Source organism: Terrapene carolina, unplaced genomic scaffold (genome assembly GCF_002925995.2).
Source record: "Terrapene carolina triunguis isolate 2854851 unplaced genomic scaffold, T_m_triunguis-2.0 Scaffold374, whole genome shotgun sequence".
NCBI classification, from domain to species: Eukaryota; Metazoa; Chordata; order Testudines; family Emydidae; genus Terrapene; species Terrapene triunguis.
The window spans coordinates 17,656,951-17,670,891 of record NW_020664725.1 but is presented as its reverse complement, the minus strand read 5'-3'; the positions used below and the strand labels follow the sequence as shown (position 1 = coordinate 17,670,891).

The 13,941-nt window shown below is 51.1% G+C and overlaps 1 protein-coding gene across 1 annotated transcript; it reads left to right on the top strand.

Annotated features, from left to right (window-relative positions):
* Positions 1–6,999: 6,999 nt before the first annotated feature.
* On the top strand, positions 7,000–13,702 carry JAML (junction adhesion molecule like). The gene is made up of 7 exons (XM_024207280.1): positions 7,000–7,048; positions 8,937–9,100; positions 9,600–9,825; positions 10,389–10,527; positions 11,381–11,441; positions 12,992–13,087; positions 13,460–13,702. Exons 1-7 carry the CDS (start codon positions 7,000–7,002, stop codon positions 13,700–13,702), a joined length of 978 nt encoding a protein of 325 aa, XP_024063048.1.
* Positions 13,703–13,941: the final 239 nt, after the last annotated feature.

Genomic DNA, 13,941 nt, shown 5'->3' with positions numbered 1-13,941 from the left:
ATCTGCAGCACCAGGTAATTCTGTGCCTAGAATGAAGTTCTTTGTAAAAAATGAAGTGTGACTAATTTGCGGCTATTTCCCCTCTAATAATGGCAAATAGTGGCTAGGGTGCCCCCAGCTCCGTCTGCCTGGACCATTATCTCAGGGCAATGTCTAAGGGAAGAACCCTTTGGGCTCTATTTTAAAAACCACCAAATTCCTCCCCTTTTCATAGGCTCAGACATTGAGAAAACAGCTGAACAAACTTCTGCTCAGTGGGCTTCAAAATGGCAAAAGTGACCATTAATGCTGCAGTGGCAGTCTCTCTTGTGCTGAGCAGGGCAGACAGCATCTGCCTGCACTGAACATTGATGGACATTGTTAGCCGTCGCACTTGTCACATTTTATTTTCTCTTCTACAAGTGTTATGGAGCTGTGAGTGGAGGAGAATGGTGCAGAGAGCTTCCCTGGTCCATAAAGTGAAATGCCTCCATATGTAGCTGCCTTCATCATAGACAGGCCGGGAGGTGTCTAGTGAGTCTTGTGAAATTCATGGGTGGATAGAGGAAACTACCGAGAGGCTCTGAAGTTGCAGAATGAGGTGAACAGTGCATCAGTATATTAGCAAATACTAATGCACATTACAGAGGGAGGGCTCAGTGCATTGCTTGGCTGGGTAATCACTGAGCGTTTCAGGGGGAGAAAATTCTCCTGACTTTTCCTCCACCCGCAGCTCCAACAATAAGTATTGTGAGGACAGAGGTGCTATGCTCATAGTATTGTCTCCTGTTTTAGTTCTGACCTGTCTCTGTAGTGAGCAGCAGAGTCCTGTGGGACAAGGAGCAGTGTGGATAACATACGAGGCTCTGTATTCTTATGTTTCCAGGACAGGCTGAGCAATACTTACCACTTATTGCCATCTCAGGAAGTCCATTTTATAGCTTCCATCCATTGAGGGCTGCATGGGATACCCAGTACAGCTCCCAGACTGACCAACAGAGGCAGGCGTCTTCCTGTGTGCGTCCCCCTCTGCAGGGACTGCACCTCGGCACACAACTCTGATGTTGCCTGTGGAACTCTTGGGTTTCTGGGTGCCCCTCCTGCTTCTGTGCAAGTCTGGGCGTGTTACCATTGAATTAGATGGGAACAGAGTTGTATCTTGTCCTAGCCCTTCCTTTGCTGTTCAACTGAGAAGTGGCTTGCCTCATTCCAGCAGTCCGCCTGTGCCTCTGATTGCCTGTAAGCCTAAGGATTTGGTGCCTGCATTTACACAACAGCAGGCAGGTTTAAAGATCCCAGTCTCTCGTTAAATGAGAGTATTGTAAAGAGCCTTGTCCCACCTGCTATACCCATTGGGTTGGGGCCTGGCGGAGTTGCCATAATACTCTGCAGCTCAAAACTTGCTGTAACTTCAGGAGTGAGTTTGAACTTTTATATGTGCAAGTGCTGAATGGGGAATTACAAAGCTACCGGCAGGCTGGCCACCTCACTGCTGCCCCATGGTCTGCAAGGGGAGTATCTTCTTTCACCAACCCTGCCCAATAAGAAAGAGAGAGGAGGGGGGAAGTAGTGACATTCATCTCCGCTATCCCACTTGCTTTCTCTGTATGGCATTAGCTGGATGATTCCTTTCGCTGTAGATGCGCTGCTGTGTCATGGCCAATATATCATTTTGTTTCATTCCAGGCCACATTTTTCTTTATTTGGCTAGAAATAGGCAGACACGTGGCTGAGTTTGAAGAGGAGCTTGTGAAGATATCTGGCTTGACTGATCGCTGTGAGCTTAAGAAAGAATCATGGTGATGATGGGAAATATGCTTAGGAGCAGATTTAAATAGAAGAGAGACCACATACTCCAATCCCCATCCACAAACTCTGGCACGGGTGTCTCATTGTCAGCATGGTGCTATGTAGCCCATCAATGGGGTGTAAGCTGTAGTGCCATATGAATCTGACTGTCTAGTCCAGAGGCTGTGTCTTTAAGTAGCATAGCAACATGGTATTCAGGGCCGGCTCCTGGTAGCTGCCTTGACCACATCGCACAATGATAAGAATTTTCCCCTTCCGTAGCTAAAGGGTTTTTATAAGTTTGCACTTACTGGTGACGCAGTGACTGTCCAAACCAAAAGTTACTGGCAAGCTAGAGGGAACTGGTTTTACGGTCTGGGCAGTAGCTAACTGCTCAGTGCTTTGCAGAAATAACCTCACGTTTTTACAGAACTTTTCACTGCAAGGGAGACCAAAGCATTTACAAACAATGGCCAAATCCTGCGCTCGATTACACTGGTACAAAGTGATACTAACTTCCTGAAGCTCGTGGCTTTGCTCTGAATTTAGAATGTGTGTCAGAGTAAAATTTGGCTCTTACTTTGTCAGCTATATGGAAATCCAGCTCTGGATGGATCACACCAGCAGTGTAACAACACCCATGTAGGGAAAGAAGTGAAGCAGGATATATGTTTGTGACGCATGGCCAGAAAGGGTTAAATATCCTGCAAAAACTCAAAAGACATGGGGAGATAATGTTTGTGTTTTTGTGTATTTACATATGTATGAGTAGGGTCAAGATGTAATCAACAGTCCGTCTGTGCTGTATTCTGATAGTTCAAGTCAAAAGAACATCCTATCATTTAAATAAATTTTAAACACAGGATATCTCTGTAGTCATCTCTCTTTGAAATGTATAGAAAATAATCTGAATGGTGGAGGAACAAGCAAATGGCCTTATGTTAATTCTACAGCTAAGTACTGGTGATGGACCTCCGTCAAAGTCATGCTAATTACCTTTTGAACTCCAACTTGTCAAAAGACATGAAATTGTACAAAAGATCATTGGGTCCTGATTCTGTCATCACAGATCTGCTTAGGCTTCATCAGGGGAAGTTTGAGACACAAGATTGAGATCCCAATTATGCTGGTACGCCCTGAATATGATTTTGGACATTGGGCCTATGAACTATTTCTGAAAGAACTCTTTGCAACTACAAAGCTCACCATCTCTGCTATGAATCTGAACCTCAATGAATTGAACTCATGTCTGTATGCGTATTGAACTTTTAACCAGACTCTCTCTTGTTTTTTAATAAAGTTTAGTTTAATTAATAAGAATGGGCTGTAGCGTGTATTTGGGTAAAATCTGGAATATTCATTAACCTGGGAGGTAATGTGTCCGATCCTTTGGGATTGGTAGAACCCTTTTTTTATATGAGGAAATAAGTTTTACAGAAATGTTCACCATACTTGACGTGTGTACCTAGATGGAGGCCTGAGGGAACTGTGGTGTTTGAACTTCTGAGTAACCAGTAAGGTAATAAAGAAGCTGTTTTGTGCTGGCTTGGTAAATCTAAGTATTGGAATATCCACCAGTTTTATGAGGATTATCTGCCCCATTCTTTGCAGTTCACCCTAATTGAGTGACCATAGTTGGGTCCCCACTAGGACCCCGATTACAATGCTGTTGAAATTGGGAGTTAGGGTGGGGAAGGTAATTGTCAACAGAGCAGATAACTGTGTATGCCAAGTATCCTGCCTTTCCATTCAGAATCTAAACAGTAAAGCTAGTGGCATGACATCAAACACATGACTTCATAAAAGTTAGCATTTAAATAGCGGCTTCTTGGCACAAAGACATAAGCTGGGCTATACTATTCATACAGTGACTGTATGCGTTGGGGTTCTGAGCCTCATCCCTCCTTGAGCTGGTTATTTTATAACTTACTTTGTCCCAGGAGCTCAGGCTAAGAGTGAGGGGAGGCCAGGGAGCTGAATTTTGAGGATCTGTGGCCCCATTAAGAGGACACGTATAGTAAATTTGATTGGAGCCGTCTGCTGTGATTAAAAGTTTGGGTTTCAGGCACGTTCTAAGTAGTGATTAGCAGCTTTTCCCCTGGTAATGTGAGTGCTGTGTGTATCTACAAGTATCTGTCTACAATCCTCTTCCCCTTTGTTCACCAAAACCCTGTCTGCCTTCTGATTGTTAGCACCTTCCCCTTTTAACTTTAAAGCGACCATCTCCCTGCGAATGGGACAAATAGATCTGAAACAGACTACGTTGTAAATCCTGCACGTGCAACCTCAAGCATCTGATTCGCTTAGGCCATCGTAGAAGCTCTGTAGGTCTCTGAATTAGTCAGCGGAGAACACTTTGCGTGAGAAGCTGGAGGTCTGCTACAAACTCTCTGGTGAGTGTCTGAATAATTTTTATTCATTTTCTTTCTGAGAGCAGAGCTCGGGAATGTTTAAATGCTCTGAGCTCAGCTACCTAGCAGCTGAAAGCTCCCAATGCTCAATAGCAGGAGAACAGAAGGGCACTGTTGGTTCCAAATCCATTGAGTGAAGGTTCTCGCGAGGGACAATTATACCATGGAAGGATTGTGATATCTTAGTGTCATAATGTACTTGACAGAACCCCAATGAGCTAACTTCATTGTCAGTTGCAACACACACCACCTGCTGCCAGATTTGCTGTGCGGAAATACTTAAACTGAGTCAGTGATGGGATTCTGAGTAATAAGGTAATAAATACATGGAGGATTTGGTGATGCTAAGAGTCAGGTTCTCCAATGAGCTCAGTGGTTGGGGGCCTGTTAGGTGCTGAGATGTTTTGAATCTCTGGCCATAAGTGTCACGATAGGAGCTGCTGGATAGTGAGCACTTCTGGAAACTTGTCCCCTATTTAAGTGCCTAACTGGAGATGCTGTTATGACAATCTAGCCCCACATGAGAATTAGGAGGAGCGTGACCAACCTGCACTGGGAATGCTGCAGCCAGGGATTTTGGAGTTGTGTGCATGAAGCTTTGCTTTGTTTATCATATGTACGTACAACACATGCTCCAAGCAAGCCCTGAGTGCAGGCTAGACCTCTCAGGCAGAACTGTAATAGGCAGATTCTAAATACTTAATTCTTTTTACAAACATTTCTTTACTGAGAAGCACAAGCAAGGAGAATTACAGAGGTCCTTGCTACTGCTAGCTGGACTTTGATTCTACAAACACACAGAGGACAATGGAAGGCAGGGTCCATTTTGTACCATTGTATTTAGCCAAGCACTCGAGCAGCTTGGAAAGTCTTCATTTCTCAATCTCAAAAGCAATTTTGCATCTGTGGCAACTGGTGGTGGCTCTGGATTCCATTCCGGGAGCCGCAGGGGCTTTATCAGTTTTCACGGAGCTGTGCAACTACAGTTGCATGAGGAAAAGAAATCTGCAGCGATGTCTGTCTGTGAGAAGAGGTGAAATCCTTTGTAGTGAGGATCCGCAGACTTGCTGTGGAATTTTCCTCTCCCGATTGGTTTTGTACTATCCCAGCATTTTGTCATTTCAGACCATTCCATAGCACATGCATACAGCCAACACACTCTCTCTTACATCCCCAGGTGTGTACCATCCATTTTCACTGGCTACTGTTGTTTGGGTGTTCAGCTCTGCAGAGCACAAAGGAGACAGTCTCTGCCTCTTGGAGCTTGCCATCTAAATACCCCGGGCTGGTCACTCGTTGCTTCCTACTGCGCCAGTGCTGAAAGCAGTGATTTTTATTCTCTGAGAGCAGTCAGGAATAAACACGACTTTAATTTAAACCAACTACACGAGGCAGGTTTACTCTAGCTCCTTTTCATTAGCATCCCTGTTTCTTGGGGATTGATAAACCCCATCTCAAAATCATATTGAAATTTGTTTTAGGGGCACTGGCTTGTCCAGGGCCGCAGGAATGAGAGACAGACAGAAAAGGAGAAGATTTTCAAAATAAAAAACAGGATGATTTAGTGGTGACAGTTTTTAGAGTAACAAAATTCTCACACAAGAGACTGTGCATGTGTTGTCTGTGTATAGTTTGCTACTCTTGCTATTGCCAGCTTTGGATTCAACAGTGACACTTGTGTGTATTTCACAGACTGGAGGATTTTTTCCCAAGAACTTCTTGTTCTTAAAGAGTTCATCATCAGATGCTGAGCAAAAGCACAGCTCTGAGTGTACCTGCATTCATTCAGCTTTTCTCTTCGCTTGGAACACAAAGTGTCACACTGAATGCTTCTTCCACTGATTTGTTCCTGTAAACACAGAGCTAATTCTGTCTGATGCAGAAATGCAGCTGGAACAAACTTGCAGTCATTATTACAATTTTTTATTCATTTAGTAAAAAATGGGACATTTCAGGTGTCCCAAAAGAAGTTCTCCTTATAGAGGTTTCCACTGTTTGAAATCCAGTCCTTGTTGCTAGTGACTAAATGTGTTACTGTGTGATCTGACCGCATTGAGGGGGGCTCAGACTTTTCCGGAGCACTCTTTAACAGGGAGATTATGCTGATATTAACAATCCAGACGCCTTAATCTTCAGACAAACACTTACTTCCTATCACCTGCCTCAGCATCTGTGAAGGAACCCAACCTAACCACCTCCTATTTCTACAGAAACCTTAGGCCTCAAACCAAGCTCAAAGTTCATTATGCAAAAGGAAATTTTAAAACCAGAGCATGAGCTCTCGTCAACTTCCCCTTCACGTAGCTCAGAGTTGTCTCAAACCAGAAACGTATCTGACAGCTGCCTCTTGGTTTTCAAAGAGTGTTGTAATGGCTGGGACTTGGTGGATTCATTAAACTAAATCCCTGAGGCTGAGGGAGTATAGGTCAAATCCATCTCAGTGAAAGCAAAGGAAGTGTTAGTCCAGCAACCCAGTCCATCTCTGAATCACCTTCTTGTGGGCGATAGGCTGGGATGTGGCTGTGATACAATTACTAGACTGAGTGATGGAGGGAACTGCTCCCGAAGGTGGGAGCTCTACTCTCTGGGGTTTCACTGGGGTTGTTTCCAGCCCTGCTTGTCACCTGAAGGGAGTTTGTACCAATGCAATAGCACAGTCACCAGAAAGTCCCCTGCCACCTGGGCCCTGCTTTGCCATGGTTCGGGTGTGTGTCTTGTTAAAGCTTGGGCCAAGGCTGTGCCTAAGGTGCTGTGCATCCCCTGGAGAGAGCAGGGGCCCATGCAGCCGGTGTTAACTTGTCTCTCCCCTTCTTAGAGTGAAATGAGAATGGTACCTGCCCTGACGCTCATGCGGATACTGATGTCACTGGGTAAGCGGAGATCCTGCTGTTGCCCCCCTCGCCTGCACCCCTGGAAACACTGCCTGCTTTCCCCTCCCTTTGCTTAGAGATCCCCATGACAGTGAATTTCAGAGCCCAGGCCATCCACTGTGAGGGAGCTCATGGGTCTGGGAGCCTGGAACTCTTCTAGGCCTGTTGCTGAGTCAGTGTGGCCTGGGGCAAGTCACGTACCCCTCCTGTGCCTCAGGTCTCCAGCGTGCGCTTTGTGCCAGCGTAGGCCAGGACACTCTGACGCGGCTCCATTCGTTTCCTCTGCCAGGGTTCTCCAGCAGCCTCCTGAGCAATAGCTGTGTCACTGCTTGTGCAAACAGCCAGCTGGGTCTGAGAGCTTCAGGGCCGGGGGTGGGGAAGCAAACAGGGAAGGGCTGTGAGAAATGACATTCACACACTAAATGCAGCCGATGCCCCGGTGCTATGCCAGGCTGAGGGTGCTGGAATGCCCCTCGCCACAAGGATGCAAGGCCAGTCCAGTGGTCAGAGCACTAGTTTAAGACCTAGGGACCTGGGTTCAAATCCCTGCTCTGCCACAGACTTCCTATGTGACCTTGGGCCAGTCACTTAGTCTCTGTGTCAGTTTCCCTCTGCACAATGGAGATAATAGCCCTGCCCTGCCTCACCGGGGGGCTGGGAAGGGAACTGCATTAGAGTGTGAGTGCTCAGATACTCTGGTGATAGGCAGCGGTACACGAAAGCCATTCATGAGGAACCAGAGCCCTCTGCTTCAAAAGAGCAACATGGCTGGGGCTCGTGCGAGGAGCGCTTTCCTACTGCTTGTTCCCTGCAGACGTGCCTCCGCCGACAGGAAGTGAGGCCGGGATTCCCCTGCTGGGAGAACCGGCCCTGTGGGGCTGCACTGCCCGGCTTAGCTGGAATGTCTGGACTGGCAGTGCTAAGGCTGCCGCTGTGGAGCAGAGCGAAGCGGCCTCGTCCTGTCCCAGCTGGCGCAAGCCCAGTATGAATCCTGGGGTGCAGTTTTTGACACCCCTCCACCCCAAGACTTGGTAAAAGAGATCTTCCCAGGGTGAGGTGCCAGGGCAGCAGTGCTGGGGGCTCGCGGCAATGACCCTGTCCTGAGGAATGGCTGGGCCAGAAGCATTTAGTTTGTGTCTTGGCTGCACCACGGGCCCCTGCCATGGAGGGTACGAGGCGTGAATCGGAAGCATGGCCCTAGGGGAGGCCATGCCCATTAGGGGGGCAATAGCAGACCTAGCACTTCATCCTCAGCTCTGCCCACTTCCCAGAGGCCAGGTTAGCAGCAGCCCATCATGGCATCACCCTGGCTTCAGGGTGTGGAGGGACAAGGCCCCAGTCTGGGCGTAACAAGCTGTGACATGTGCAAAGCAGTGGACCTGCATGTGACGCTGCTTCCAGTCCTTTGAAATGCCCCTCACCTCCACCGACCCGGTCCCAGGGCTCCCTCTCTGGCGCTGCTGGGAGGGCAGAGAAGGAAAGCCCGCTCTGCTGGCTCTGATGTCACGGTCGGGAGGCTCTATGACTCTACCAGCAACCTGGGGAGACTTGGCCCCAGGGCTGGCTCTGGCAGTGGAACAGCTGCATGGACCCTCCCTCTGGCGGGAAGGAACTGCCCTGGCTCCCCATGTCTTGGTGATGTTTTGTGAAGGAGCTGGTTCAGGGGTGCAGCATTTTGTGCAGTCCGAGGGTGGGGAAGGGCCCTGCCTGTGTGAAGGGAGCAGGGTCTGCCAGGCTGGATGCGGGGAGGGGGTTGGTCTCTTTGGGTTGGAAGGGATGTCTCGAGGATGAGCAGGCCCAGGCTGATCTAGGCAGCACTGCTGTTCTCTGCACTGTGCTGGATTCTTCAGTTCTGGGCTCATCCCTCTTCCTTCCTTGGTGCCTGCAGAGAACGGTGGCGTGTTGGCTGGCCTGGTCATCACTCGCCCCGAGCTGAAGGCTCGCCTCGGGGACTCTGTCCTGCTGGAATGTTTCTTCCAAAGCCTGGTGCCAGGGGACTGGAATGTGACCAAAGTGGACTGGATACATATGCCGAAAAACAGTACTCAGGCGGTGAGTCCAATCGCCGGGAAGGGCCCAGGGTAGCACCACAGGTCCAGGGCAAATGGGACGCCTGGGGGCAGAGATAGTGTTCAGCACATCCAGCTCAGAGAGAGCAGCAATTTCTAAGGGAGCTGGAAATCCAACTCAGCCCGGCGGGGAGAGGCTGTTCCCAGCTGACAGCTGTGCCGAGGTCGCTGGGTGAGGCGATTTTGATGCACCTCAGCCCAGTTCCTAGGTGCTCAAGTTACAGAATCCACCATATCAACTGGGACTGACTGACCCCTTGTTGGGCCTTTCAACAGAGAGCCAGTGGGACCTAGGCTATGATACCGCTCACCCCGGAAGAGCGTCCCGCCAGGGCAGGACGAGGCGTATGGGTGGGGGTGCCAGGCAGAGCAGCAGACGGGGAGGATATTCAGAGGAACTAAGTTCACACTTGGGAGTGTCTTGGCATACAGTCACATGTCACCCTTATCTTGGTCACATGACGAGCCATATCCTCTTGCAGGAGGAGATGGTCTTCTACTACTACAGTAACCGCAGCGTTCCTGTGGGACGCTTCCAGCCCCGAGTGCAGTGGCTGGGGGATGTGGCCCGCAAGAATGGCTCTGTGAGGCTGCAGGATGTACAGGCGGATGACAGTGGGACGTACACCTGCGAGATCCGGGTGTTTGGGCGGAGCAGCGTCTTCAAAAACTACACTGTGCTGCATGTGGCCTCTGCTGGACGGAGAGGTGTGCGCCCTCCATTGCTAGCTTATGCCTCCCCTTGGCTATCAGTCAATTTCACAGCAGCCTCACCGGTTCACCCCTTCGCTTGGGGCAGCCTCCCCTTCCCCGAGCCAAGTGCCTCCCTGCCCTTCCGTCTCTAGTGCCAGCTACGCCTGTCTGGCCTGGCCCAGGATGGGTCTCTGCTGGGAGGGCCCCTGTGGGTCATGCCATCTGCAGCCCTATGCAGTCACAGTGATGTGCAAGCAGGAGTGTGGTGCTGGCTCACCAGGGCAGGTTTGCCACAAAGTGTGAGAACTGGGGCAGAAATCCCCGGGTTTGTGTAGCCCCCAGGCTCCGTGCTATGCTCCCTGGGAACGGATCTCTGCCCCAGTCCTGTGGGAACTCACCGAGCTGTTACAAAGGGGAGGAGACAGCCACCTCCCCTGGATGCCCTTGGGGGTGATGTGCCCCTCCCCAGTATTGGGCATCCGTCAGCATGGTCTGGGCAGAGACTGACTCCTGATGGCTAGTGTGCTGGGGCAGAGACATCGCTAACCCTGCTGCATGTGTCTCTCACCCCCCACAAGGGTCCGGATTTGCAGGGGCCCAGTACTCTGAGAGCACCGGTAGCAGTGGCTGGGGGGCCATCCTGGGCTACGTCTGTGCGACCACCTTCCTGGCCCTCTTGTTGGGATTGGGGCTGAAGAAGTTTCTCCAGAAGCAGAGGTAACAGGCCCTGGCTCCCACAGCTGCAGGGCGGGTGTGGCATCATCCTGCCTGGTGGTTATCTCCTGCCACTGGCCAGGATGGGAGAGGGGGACGCTGGCGGGATGCGGGTGAATTTCAGCACCTGGGGAATCCTGGCCTGTGACAGCTTGGGGTGACCACACACACTATCCTCTGCTGCCCCCTGGTGGCTCAGTTGTGTCTGATGGGCTTGCCCTGCCCTCTCCTCTCTCACCAGTGCAGGGCTGCTCCCGGGGTTCCACACCGTGCTCCTTTCCCGGTCCCTGCCGAACCCGCCTATTCTAGGAGCACTGGCAGGGAGGGTAGGGGGTGTCCTCTTCTTGACATGCCTGATCCCACATTGTCCTGGTTCCACAGACAGATCTCCTGTCTGGTAGGGACGGGAGGCAGAGTGCTGGGGTCCCAAATAGCCTGGCCCATGTGCCCCTGCATGGCCCCGGTGGATGGGGGGGGAGCTGCATCCCTGGCTGTAGCAATTGCATATGGGACTGGGGCACTTCTGTGCACCACAGGCTGCAGCGAGGCCAAGGTGTCTGGGGTAGATGCAAGGCCAGTCACTCAGAGTGAGAGTCCCTCCACACCTGAGCATGGGCAGAGGCCCAGACTCACCGGTATGGAATGGCTGAGCAGTGGACTTGGCCTTTCCTTGCTCCTTTCTGTCACCAAGGGTTCCTGACCAACGGGAAGGCCAGAGTGTCAGGGGAAATGCAGACAGAGCCAGGCATTAGCTCTGGAATTAACACCCTCAGGTATGGAGGGGATGGGTGGAGATGACGGCTCCTGGGGGAGCCCGCACAGCTCTTCACCTGCATGCAATTGACGTTCCTTCCAGACCTACGGAGAGCGGGCCCCTGTCGAGGAGTCGGGATGACGGCAGCCGGGATAAAGCAGAGGTGAGAGCTCAGTCTCTGCTTGCCAAGCTGAGTGGGGCTAATGTTGCCGGACCCTGTAACAGGGAAAAGCCAGAATCCAGAGGGTAGTTCCTGGAATAAAAGGAGGATTCGGGACAGCCGAGCTGCTATCCAGCCTGCCCCAGGCACTGAATGCGCCTGTTCACACACGCCTATGGCCAGTAAGGAAAGCCTGGCATTTGTTTTGCTGTATCATTGGCGTTAGTTAGGAGGTGATTGGAATTAACCCCAGATAATTCCATCCTGCCGTGACTCCTAATTAGGAGATAATGTCCATGGAGCAAAGTGAGCTAATGGGCTCCTGCTGCTCCCTAAATGCCCAGGCAGAGGGGAGAGCTTTATTTTCAAAGCAGAAGGTGTGGGGCCTGTGACAATGTTCTGTCCCAGCCACTTTGTTGCTGTTGCAGCCCAGGACTGGTGTAGGATTTATCGTGGGAGAAGAGCTGCTACGTTCTAGAACAGACGACTGTGTGTGATATAACTAATGGAAGGGCAGTGCAGGGAGTGTAAGCTAGTGGTTAGGCCGGGGCAATGGGAACCAGGACTCTGGGATTCTAGTTCCACTTTAGCCACCTTGGCAAGTCATGTCACTTTTGTGCCTCAGTTTCCCTGTCTTCAAAATGGGGATCATGATCCTGCCTTAACATGCATGGGGCTTCATTAATGAATGTCTGTGAAGTGCTTTGATGTCCTCAGATGACAAGCACCAGAGAAGGGTAAAGTGTTGTTGTGGCCTTAAAGGTACAGAGGCCCTGAACACCCACAGCTGAATAGACTTCAGTGGGAGGTGAGGGCTTTGCATTCCCAGGGTTTGTGGGGGTCTGTTGTCCCATTAGGAATAAACAGGCCCTTTACTTTGTCTAACATTGTATCTATTTGTTCAGCTTTCATCAGAGGATGCAAGGTTTTTTTGACACTAGGTACTATGAAGGCAAGGAGTTGAGTATGAATCCTAGCCAGCACAAGAGTCGCCTCTGCAGTGACACTAGCTAGGATAAGCTGATCAATGTGCTCAATCCTCATGCTTCAGAGCATGAGCTGCTCACTGGGGTCAGGAAGGTGTTCCCCCCAGAGGCGAGGACTGCCCCATTGGATGTGTATTGGGGGGCTTTACACAGCTTCCTCTGCAGCATCTGGTGTTGGTGGTTGTCACAAGTTAGTGGGCATCAGTCTGCCCAGGCTGGGGACTCCGCTGGCCAGCATGCACTTTATTTACTGTAATGCAGGTTACCCTGGTGGCTGCTTTGATACAGCTGTGTTGGCAAGTGACCCCCCCACCCCTTGCCCAGCATGTCTGAGTGGGTGGGGAGGGGAGCAGGCCGAGGAGTTTGGAGCAGAGCTGGGCCCTCCGGTGAGCTATTCAGCGTTTGTCTATCATCCTGCCCACCAAATGCTGGGAACTCTCAAAACAGAGGCTGCCCGGTTCTGCTCTGGAGAGCTCACCAGCTGAAATGAGCCTCTGGAAATACCATCTGGAACGGGCATGTCACAGGCCACGCAGGGCCTGAGTCTCTTTCTGATCTTCCTGGCAGGAAGGCATTTACTCCCTCATACCCTGTGCTGAGATGCTCCAGGCTGGGCAGAAGGCAGAGCTGGGGAGCAGAACGGACACGACCTACATTACCATGGTGAGCTCTGTGTCAGGAGGTCCAAACAGCTGGGGCAGGAGAGGAGACCAGGGTCTCCTCAAAACACTGGGACTGCCATGCACTGGCATGACCCCACTGATATCAACTGCAGGGCACAGTGTGGGCAGTTTGCCTCCAAGCCAGCTGTGGGGTTCTAGCCCATTTATTTGGAGGTGATTGGGGATGTAATACCAAGGGTGACTTCTGGATGCAAACTCTCTGTGTAAGGCAGGATCTGCTCTCTCTGCAAGGCAACGCAAAGGGGGACCTGACCGACGTAGTTGGGTTGATCCACCTTTTTAGTATGGCTCAGGCCTAACACAGCCCTCTGGCTCTGACAGCGCTAATGGCTTTGCACTTTGTTCCCTGCAGCGCCCCTCTGCTGCTTTCCATGGGGCGGGCACTGCACTGCTGGAGAACAACGTGTACGTCCAGCTGCAGAGGAAGAAGATCCCAGTGGAATGGCTGGATGAGGGGAGACTGTGCAATGAAGGAGCCCAAGAAAGCAAGAAAACCTGTGAAAAGTCCAACTGCCCAGAGGAGGAATTCCCTTGTGCCCTGGATGGGGGGAAAGCACCTCTGAGCCCAGCCTGGCACAACAGCCAGGGACATTGACCTCCCCCAGGGACAAACTCTACCCACTCCGTCAGCGTGCCACAGGGCTGCCTCTCAGTCTGTACAGGGCATGGGCCGTATCACACTCGCTGTCCGGGTTATAATCTATTTGTGCTGTGACAGCACTTGCCAGCCCCAGCCAGGACCGGGCCTCACTGTGCCCAGCGCTGTGTAGACTTGCTGCTCATCGAGGACATTTTCGAAAGGGTCACTTCACGCTCTGATGGGGCTGCTGCTGC